This window comes from Callithrix jacchus, chromosome 11 (genome assembly GCF_049354715.1).
Source record: "Callithrix jacchus isolate 240 chromosome 11, calJac240_pri, whole genome shotgun sequence".
NCBI classification, from domain to species: domain Eukaryota; kingdom Metazoa; phylum Chordata; class Mammalia; order Primates; family Cebidae; genus Callithrix; species Callithrix jacchus.
The window spans coordinates 97623587-97633710 of record NC_133512.1 but is presented as its reverse complement, the minus strand read 5'-3'; the positions used below and the strand labels follow the sequence as shown (position 1 = coordinate 97633710).

General features: G+C 43.4%; 1 protein-coding gene across 1 annotated transcript; it reads left to right on the top strand.

The window, feature by feature from the left end:
* Nucleotides 1-1530: 1530 nt before the first annotated feature.
* Nucleotides 1531-7948, top strand: GIMAP4 (GTPase, IMAP family member 4). Its single transcript, XM_002751824.6, has 3 exons — nucleotides 1531-1578; nucleotides 4793-4864; nucleotides 7001-7948. Exons 2-3 carry the CDS (start codon nucleotides 4807-4809, stop codon nucleotides 7930-7932), a joined length of 990 nt encoding a protein of 329 aa, XP_002751870.1. The 5' UTR covers nucleotides 1531-1578; nucleotides 4793-4806; the 3' UTR covers nucleotides 7933-7948.
* Nucleotides 7949-10124: the final 2176 nt, after the last annotated feature.

Sequence of the window (10124 nt, the reverse complement as noted above, 5' to 3'; positions counted from 1 at the left end):
CCTTTAGCATTTCCTTCATCCTCCTTACCTTAGGCTCAATTTTTGTTCCTTCTCTAAATTTTTAATGTGGTATCACAAATGATTGTTTTCAGATTGTTATCATTTCTGAATATTTAGTGTAGATATTTTTTCCACATATTGCTTCATTGTTAGAGCATTTAGATGAAATGTGGTGCTGACTGCAAATGTAGTCCCTACAGAGAACTTTCCTACTTGCAATGATCCCTGTAACCCAAATAAAGATTCCCTAAGTAATGATCCAGTGGTTTAATAGTACTTAAAATAAATACTATATTTTACATCAGTTTCTGTAATTAGCTGGAATAATATATACCTTCTAGCCAAGTTTAAGCTTCAGAAATGAAATATAATCCTAGTGTTTTCAGGTATTCCAGTTCAGAATCATGGAGATGCCTTCTCACACTGCCTGTTCTTTTGGAGTTGCCTTTGTTTGCCTGTCAAACCAAGGGACCAAGAGGCCTTTGTTATTTAAGTCATGTTGTTCTGGAACGTAAATTATCCTTACTGTTGGTGCAGAATGTATTCCATTGCCTGTCCTGCTTTTTGGGGTAGCCATCCTGTGCTTGTATACCCAAGGCCAACCACATTCTGTCCTCAAAGAAAAGTATGTCTTGTCTCTTACGGCTCTCTTTAGAATTATTAGCAACTTTACAATTACTGAAGTGCTAAATAAGGTCTCAGCTGCGGGGTATAATGGTAAATTGAGACCCTTTTTATAATGGAAAAATAATCGATCACCCCAACGGTGAGCTGGGACCCCATTGCAATATTCTCAAAATTTCCATTTTAGTGATAAGTAGTGTCAGATGTCAGTGTTTAGAATATTTAAATGGTTCCAGGACCATCTCGGGAGGTGAATTTCGGCCCATCCTAGTCAGTCCAATGAAGGTCATTTACTCTCTTTTGCTTCTAGCAGATGATTCATGGACATACCCTGGAAATACACGACATACTGTGGACTCAGAGGACACACCTGAGGTACTGGGACATCAGGGTATGGGAGCTCAGCTGGGAGACCTGTTGTGCTGAGCAGGGTTCAGGGGCTCAGGTGTCTTTCAGAATAACTGGCAACCCTCTGGTTTTGGCCCAGCAGTTTCTTCCAGAATGTCACAGCACGACCCGTGTTTTTTGTCTCACTGCAGGGCCTTTGCAAGGTTCAGTATGGTAGCCACCAAGCATCAGATACTGAATATTCCTTCTTTCTTTCTGGGGAAAAGGGCTGGTGCAAGCTGTTCTGCCTGACATTGCCATTTAGAATCCTGACAATGGAATAGCCCTTTAATTTTAAACAAATTGAAACAAAATAAAACTTAAAAGTCAGAACTGCAGTCACACTTGTCACATTTCAAGTGCTCAGTAGCCATCCTGAACAGTGCAGAAAATCCTGTCCCTGCGGAAAGTTCTATTAGAGCTGCTGGTTGATTAGGTGGGCAGGTCACTTGCACAAGTAAATCTGGACAGCTCCTCCCCTCACTTCCTCTCTGTTCCTCCTTCTCAAAGTCCTGGCTTAGTATTGTGTGCAAAATCAGAGAGGCGTGCAGGACCCAGATTTTCCAGGTAAAGGAATAGGGGTGTGTGTGGTGGGGATTGGGAGAAATTTGCAATTTTGGTGAGGAGAGGACCTGTATCTTAACATGTTTGGTAAACATGTTTTCAGACTATATTCTCGTTGGTTCCTGTTTCCTGTCTTTGCTAATTTTAGGTTGTATTCTGTTTTGAAGGCTGAGCCCTACAAACTATTGCCTCTTTCAGGGGTTGCTGCTCAGAGACTACTTGTTTTACAGATAAATGTTTCCTTTCACTTGTTTCGGAATTTATACAGAAACTTTGATTCTTCCAGGGAAAAAGTTGGGTGAGTGGACAGAATTAGTTCTGCAGGAGCTGGTGGGAAGAACACTGGGATGTGTAAGGGGCACAGGTCTGTATGCGTCCCCACAAAGACTGCATCCAGGTCAGGATTGGAGGCTCTGCAGTCTGAGGTCTTGTTACTGGGTTAACTGACTGCTCAGAACTGCCTGTTAGGGAAACTGCCTCCTCAGGTACAGTCCTGGGTTTACTGGGGGCTGAGCTCCCGTTTAGTGGGTAGAAGGAGGGTGTGACTCTCTGCAGTTCAGGAGAAGCTGGGTTCTGATGGATACTTTTTCTTTAGGCAGAGGGAGGAGAGCTCAGCCACCTGAGGTTAGCACCTACAAAAGCACAGTCTCCTGGCTTTGCCTCTGTGTTAGGAACAGCAGAGCAGCATTAAAGAGCCCATGTACTAGAAGGAGGATGTGAAGAAACACCCAAAGAATGTCACAAAAACCCAGAATGTCACAGCATTGTTTTCTTGTTGCTGGTGTCCTATCCTCCTAACGCCAGCCCCTGATTTTTAAAAATTTTATGATTTCCCTTCTTTGTTTACAAGAAGCTGTTTCCTACACCCTATTCTTGAAAGATAAAGAAATAATCATTCTTTCAAAAGAAATACCTGGCTTTGGCCGGGCGCGGTGGCTCAAGCCTGTAATCCCAGCACTTTGGGAGGCCGAGACGGGTGGATCACAAGGTCGAGAGATTGAGACCATCCTGGTCAACGTGGTGAAACCCCGTCTCTACTAAAAATACAAAAAATTAGCTGGGCATGGTGGCACGTGCCTGTAATCCCAGCTACTAGGGAGGCTGAGGCAGGAGAATTGCCTGAACCCAGGAGGTGGAGTTGCGGTGAACCGAGATAGCGCCATTGCACTCCAGCCTGGGTAACAAGAGCGAAACTCTGTCTCAAAAAAAAAAAAAAAGGAATACCTGGCTTTTCACAGTGTTTCACGTTTGTTGGCTGCTTCCTATGAGGTGACTCTGTCCTTAACAACTACTTTTTTCTGCCTGTTTTGGTCACAGTCTTCTCCAATAAGAGTTCTTCAAATATCTTTCTCCGTTGCAAAATGTTTGTAGGTAGCAATGAAATAAAACATTTAACATTTATACCATGTTTCTATAATACTACATATTAATTAATAAAGGAAAGGATTGTCATTTTCACAGATCAGACATGGGCTGGACATAGTGACCAATCAGAGGCAAGAAGCAGGGAGATTATCCATTTATTATTTAACACATAGTGATTGAGAACCATTCTTTGCCCGGTATTGTGTTTGTCTCCAGGGAATAATGAGAAATACAAGACATATGTGGTCTTCCCGTCACAAAGCTTGTAGTCTAAGAGGAGACAGTAAAAAAATCAAACAAATAACTTCCTAGAGTAATACATATCTTTTTTTATTATTATACTTTAAGTTCTGGGGTACATGTGCAGATTGTGCAGGTTTGTTACATAGGTATTCACATGCGATGGTGGTGGTTTGCTGCATCCATCACCCCATCATCTACATTAAGCATTTCTTCTAATCTCCCCAATCTCTCCACCCCTTGCTATTACTCCCCTAGCCAGCCACTCACCCTGGCCCCAGTGTGTGATGGTCCTCACCCTGCGTCCATGTGTTCTCATTGTTCAACACCTGCTTATGAGTGAGAACATGCAGTGTTTAGTTTTCTGTTCTTGTGTCAGTTTGCTGAGAATGATGGTTTCCAGTTTCATCCATGTCCCTGCAAAGGACATGAACTCAATCTTTTTCATGGCTACATAGTATCCCATGCTGTATAGGTGCCACATTTTCTTTATCCAGTCTATCACTGATGGGCATTTGGTTTGGTTCCAAGTCTTTGCTATTGTGAACAGTGCCGCAATAAATGTATGTGTGCATGTGTCTTTATAATAGAATGAGGGTAATACATATTCTGTGAGAACTCTCTGGGGTGCAAATACCAAGTGGACCATGCCACAGGGTAGACAGTGGTGTTGGGGAGACTCTCTGGAGAGCTGAGGCCTGCATGCTGAGTAGGAACAAGCTGGGCACTTGGTTGGAGGGTGAGTGCTCCAGAGAGAAGGGACAATTCTGCGAAGGCCTTGAAGGTGGAAGGAGCCTAGATTTCCAGGACTTTGAGGGTAGTGTGGCCCACACCTAGGAGAGAGGAGAGAAGCTGATCATGCAGGGCCTATGGACCATTCCAAGGACTTAAGTTATTTTTGAAACCAATAGGAAGCCACTAGGAAATTTAAACCAGAAAAAATATCAAATATTAGTTTTAAAATAACAGCTGATTGTAGAGCAGAAAAGGGATTGAAGGGGAGATGATCAATTAGAAGCCTGTTGAATTGCAAACAAATGACAGTGGGTTGTATTAGCATAAAGATGGAGATAAATGGGTAATTTTGAGTTTTTTGGAAGTAGAATCAATAGGATTTGGTGATGGACCAATGAGAGAGGATAAAAGAGTTGTAGATGACCCCAGGGTTCTGGAGGAGCCACGGGCTAGACGGTGGTGCCGTCTGCTGATGGGGAGCCAGGGAGGCAGAACAGGAGGTGGAGGTCAGGGCTTAATTTCAGCCAGGTTCTGTTTGAGATACCCATGAAACAGCCAAAGGGAGAAGCTGAGTGAATATAAAAGTTTAGAACTCTGAGGAGGGTGTAGGCTACAGACCTCATATAAAGCCACAAATCTCTAGGTGGGGGAAGGGGCCAGTGAGGAAGCACTGGAAGCATTTATGTTTGTGTAAAGAAAAAGGAACAATCTGGAAATGAAACTGTAAATGGAGGGTTGAGGAGACTTTTGGGAAATGCGGCAGGAGAAATCATGTAGCAAGTTCATGGCAAAAAAGAAAGTTGTTGGCTCCAGGCAGTTGGGGATTCTAGTTGCTTCCATTACCCTAAAATGACATGGTTATGTTCTCGATCTACAGGAGTTCAAGCGACAATGACAGCCCAATTCGGCGGTGTGAACTTCAACCTCGGCGCACCGGGGGCCAGTTATGGTGAGAGGGTGTTCGGGGCTCCCAGGCCAGGCTGCAGGGAGGTTCGCAGGCGGGGTGGGGGTTCTCCTGCCTTGCCAGCCAACTCCCATTTGAACAGGAGAAAAATATTTCCAACCTCTTTTCTCATTTCCTCCTCATTTGACCTGCTCTTTCATCTCTCTTGACCCTCTGTACTTTCTGCCCATGGTGTGGCTGTAGCAGCTAAGCAGAAGAGAGATTAAACATCCTTTGATTGGCCCAGGGCTCAGCACAGTTTCTTACCTCCTACTTCCTACAACACGGACACACCAGAACAGCTGGTTGTATCCTCTCTGTTTTTCAGACCCTTTCTTCAGCCTGGAGGAGGGTTGGGAAAGAGGAATGTGGGAGTAATTGATCCCTCACCCTGGTCTCTAATTTCCCAGCTCCTGGTGGTCTCTCTATAACCAACAAACTAAACTGGCTGGCTCACTTTGTGTATCACATGACACTCCATTTTCTTCCTTATCTATAGAAATTCACTATGTCAATTGAGCTTTTGCTGGTTTAATAAACTATTCCAAAGTTTAGTAGCTTAAGACGTCAGCCATTTAGTTGGCTTTTAATTCTGTGGGTTCACTGAGCCATTCTTGGGTCTGGGCCAGCTCGGCTCATCTTAGGCACTCGTTCATGCATGTGGTGTGAGCTAGTTCCCGGTATGCGGCCAAATGGTCTTGGATAGCCTTATGGACGTGTCTGGTAGTTAGCAGGCTCTCAGATAGCCAGGGTAATAGGGATAACTGGGCCTTGCTGTCCTCATCAAGAAGGCTATTCCATGCTTCCTCATAAGGCAGTTGCTGGAAGAGCAGAAAGAGAAGGCAAGCCACAATGCATAAGCACTTTTGGAGTCTCTGCTTGCACCAGGCTTTCTGCTGTCCTACTGTCCAGAGCAAGTCATAAGACGCCCCCAGATTCAGCGGTTGAAGAGGCAGATAGCATCTTGATGGGAGAACTGCAAATCGACATCCTAAAGAGGCATGCAGGGTTAGGAATAGATTGTGGCTATATTTACAGTTTCCTCCACGGATTGTCATCCCCATGCTGTCAACACTGACAAACTTGCAGTGTTGGAGCTGTCCTTTGGTGCCTTGTCATTTTACTTCCCATGAGTCTCCTGTTCCCTTCCCTATGGCCAACCAGTGCCCTCAGGATATCCTTAGGACAGAGCCTTCCACTGAGATGGTAACTAAATAAAAATGTGAACGCCAGCCCACATTTTGTGTTTTTGTTTTTAACGATGATCTTAGCCTTCCTGTATCCAGTGTTCTTAGTCATATTGCTTTTGAAATTATGCTTCTTTCATCCTAGGACAGTGGTTATCAGATGTGGGAAGGTTTGCTCTAAGAATAATGATAGGGTGTATAACCCTCTTTCCTGGCTTCTTAATGGGAAGAAGAAATGCTTCATTTTGAATATAAATTGGGAAAATAAATCTCCATTACAGATACTCTAAAGTCAAATCCTGGGTTACTCCCTACACTAACTTACTAGCAACAAACAGTGGACCTGGTGGCTCACGCCTGTAGTCGCAGCCCTTTAGGAGGCTGAGGCGGGTGAATCACCTGAGGTCAGGAGTTCGAGACCAGCCTGACCTACATGCTGAAACCTTGTCTCTACTAAAAATACAAAAATTATCCCGGTGTGGGATGCATGCCTGTAATCCCAGCTACTCAGTAGTCTGAGGCAGGAGACTCGCTTGAACCTGGGAAGCGGAGGTTGCAGTGAGCCAAGATCATGCCACTGCACTCCAGCCTAGGTAACAAGAGTGAAACTCCGTCTCAAAAAACAAACAAACAAACAAACAGCTATTATTGGTAGCTCATAGTTCTCAGAACGAATGGTTCTGAAACCATTTTATTTCTTCCTCTGTGGGTTATATAGCTACAAAAGATCAGACTACGAAGCTCAAGGGAATCCCGAAAAGCAAGGCTGAAGACAGGAGATTAAGGGGAGGGCCAGTTGCCCAAGTACTGCAGGATAGACTCTGTGAGTGCAGGAGTAGCATCAGGAGAAGCCCACAGCCAGTAACAGAAAAGGGCACAGGGGTGAGGACTCTGCGGGGGAAACTATTGGAGGTAGATTCTAACAGCGTGGCTTTCTTTTCTCTTGATATCCCAGGGCCTGGAAGCCAAGAGCCCAGACATTCCCAGTTGAGAATTGTGTTAGTAGGTAAAACTGGAGCAGGAAAAAGTGCAACAGGAAACAGCATCCTTGGAGAGAAAGTTTTTCATTCTGGCATTGCAGCAAAATCCATTACCAAGAATTGTGAGAAACACAGCAGCACATGGAATGAGACAGAACTTGTCGTGGTTGACACGCCAGGCATTTTCGACACTGAGGTGCAGAATGCTGACACGTGCAAAGAGATCGGTCGCTGCATCCTCCTGACCTCCCCAGGGCCTCATGCTCTGCTTCTGGTGGTCCCACTAGGCCGCTACACCAAGGAAGAGCAGCAGGCCACAGAGAAGACCCTGAAAATGTTTGGAGAGAGGGCTAGAAGATTCATGATTCTCCTATTCACCCGGAAAGATGACTTAGATGGCACCAGTTTGCATGACTATTTAATGGAAGCTCCAGAAGGCATTCAAGACTTGATGAACATTTTTGGTGACCGCTACTGCGCATTCAACAACAGGGCAACAGGCGCTGAGCAGGAGGCCCAGAGGGCGCAGCTGCTGGCCCTGGTCCAGCGCGTGGTGAGGGAGAACCAGGGAGGCTGCTACACTAACAGGATGTACCAAATAGCCGAGGAGGAGATCCAGAAGCAAACCCAAGTGATGCAAGAACTCTACAGAGCAGAGATGGAGAGAGAGAAAGCACGGATAAGAGAGGAGTATCAAGAGATAATCAGCAAGCTGAAAGATGAAATGGAGCAGGAAAAGAGAAAGGCACAAATGGTGAAGGAGCTAGCAGAACAGGAGGCTCTCTGTGTCTCAAGGCAGCAAGAGGCAAGAATGGAAGTGGAGAATCAGAATGGGATGCTTGAATTAATCATTAATGCATTAAAGATTGCTTTCTTAATTTTCTCACGTGTATTCACGGAAGATTAAACTTAATGAAAACCTGTTTGTATTTTCTGCATATTCTCTGGTAACCCTGCCCCGTACTTACTTATTTAGCAAAGTTGGAGTGTCTAGTTTCTGTCTCTCAGGTGCTCATAAATAAGGACCACCATTGTCCATTGGTAGATGTTTGATTGACTTAAAAAGAGAAGGACACATTTTTAATTTGTGAAACTCTAAAGCAGAAGGTATTGGTGTTTGCTACCTTGTAAATTCTTCCATAGACATGCAGAGAAAATGTATGCAAGGGACCAAAGAAGACTCCAAGCTATATCATGTTACCTCTAATAAAACCTTTTCTCTAGATTCTTTCTGTATTAGCAGATAGTCTCCCCCTGTAGCTTCTACTCACTTATTTTTGTGCTCAGAGTCACAGTGGTCATCTTACTCATATGGTTTGTTAGAAAGATCAATTCTTTGTTTGCAGTAGGTAATCTTAGAGAGGGAGATAATTGCAGAATTATTTCTAGATGAGTGTCTACCTAATTCCATGGTTATATAAAGAGTCAAATTGCTTTTTATCATTTGCTCATTAAAGAACAGAGACTTGTCCGGAAAATGCATCTCTACAAATTCAACGATATAGTGATCCCCAGATCCTGAAAGAGTGGAAGACAGCAATTCAACAGATAAGAGAGCAGTGATTGGTATATTCAGGTGTATGTGTAGAAACTCTTTGACCAACCTCAATTTAACCAGTTTGATAAATACCCAGTTCTCTCCTTTTCTTGAGAAATAACAGATAGTTGCCACCCCACCTCCGTCACGCCACACGTTGAATACTTGTTGTTTGTCAGGTCATACACACACTTCTGCCCCCGCTGCATTGAATTTTTTCTTATTGTGTTTATAATGAAACTTTTCAGTTTATCTCATATTTGTGCAGAATTAGAACCTGTTTTGTCTTGGAAAATACTACAGCTACTTCTAATAATACAGGGATTAATTTCGCTTTTTTGGTAAGAGTTCAAGATAATTTTGGAGCTAGACTTGGTCTACTCTCATGCCGTCTCCCCTTCCCCCTTTCACTAGAAGACTTGAGCCACAATTTCAACCCATTCATCAGCCAAAGACCACAACTTCCTTGGATCTTCATTATGTGCCAATGGACATTATGTGTAACCAAGGTTTCTGAGACCTGTGTGGTTTTGTTGGTGCAAAAATTCCGTTTAATATAGAGATAGCGATGGTTGAAGTTCCTATCCCTTTTCTACTGGGTGTTCCTCACTTAATCATTTCTAGAAATCCTGAAAGCATGTTTTCCTATTTTATTAATATGTCCTAGTGGTCACATGTGACTTATGCCAACTTTCCATATTCTGCCATCTTGAAAGTGGCTTCTCCATGCCCTAAGTCATTTTGCCCAAAATAGGATACACATTTCTTCCTTATTTCCCAAAAGCACAAATAAGTTTGGACTATACATTTAACAAAAGGTAGCAAAGGCTCAAAGATAAGAGAAGGACTACACAGTGAAATGTGTGATTTCTGTAGAAATAATCACTCAGAGTAAGACAGCTTCTGTCTCTCACCTCACAGAAAGTGGGTGTACTTGTGTCTATTGTTTTCATCATTGAAGCTTTAGCCAAAATTTTGAGACAGGAATTTATTATCCTATTGTATTACAACTGTCTGTAAGCAAATATTTGGACAAAAAGCCACACATTCCTCCCAAGAAAAAGAAAATTCAGGTTTAATAGGAAAAAGTCTTTAACTTCAGTGGTTATTTTCAGTGTAACACACACTCAATTATTCTTACCCTTGCATTCAGGTTAATGCTGCAGATGAGGCAAAGAAAAAGACTCTGACTTAAGAAGCAGTGAGCAGGTGAGAAGCCCATGTGAAAAACCCTAAGAAGAGGGTTGCCTGTTTGCCTCTCAGGAGAGAAGGCAGACAGAAGGTCCTTGGCAAATACTAGGCATTGTGATCAGTACAAGAAGAGAGTGAGGCATGGTCCCTTCTCTCAACAGTTTTGTGAGTTCATACCTACTCATGCACTCATTAACACTGATTGATTTCTTGTATCTCATGGTCAGTTCTAGAGCAGACACTGAGAATCTAGAGATGAGCAAAAGAAGTCCCTTTTGAGACTGGGTTCATTCATCTCAGCAAAATGCTTTTGGGAGTCATCTGAGTTGCCTGTTCTTTCTTTCTTTTTTTCTTTTTTTGACTGAGAAGTA

Excerpts from the sequence above, each read along its gene's own strand:
- GIMAP4 (XM_002751824.6), top strand. The coding sequence starts at position 4,807 with ATGACAGCCCAATTCGGCGGTGTGAACTTCAACCTCGGCGCACCGGGG. Across the intron at positions 4,865-7,000 it reads CGCACCGGGGGCCAGTTATG|GGCCTGGAAGCCAAGAGCCC; the intron begins GTGAGAGGGTGT and ends TTGATATCCCAG.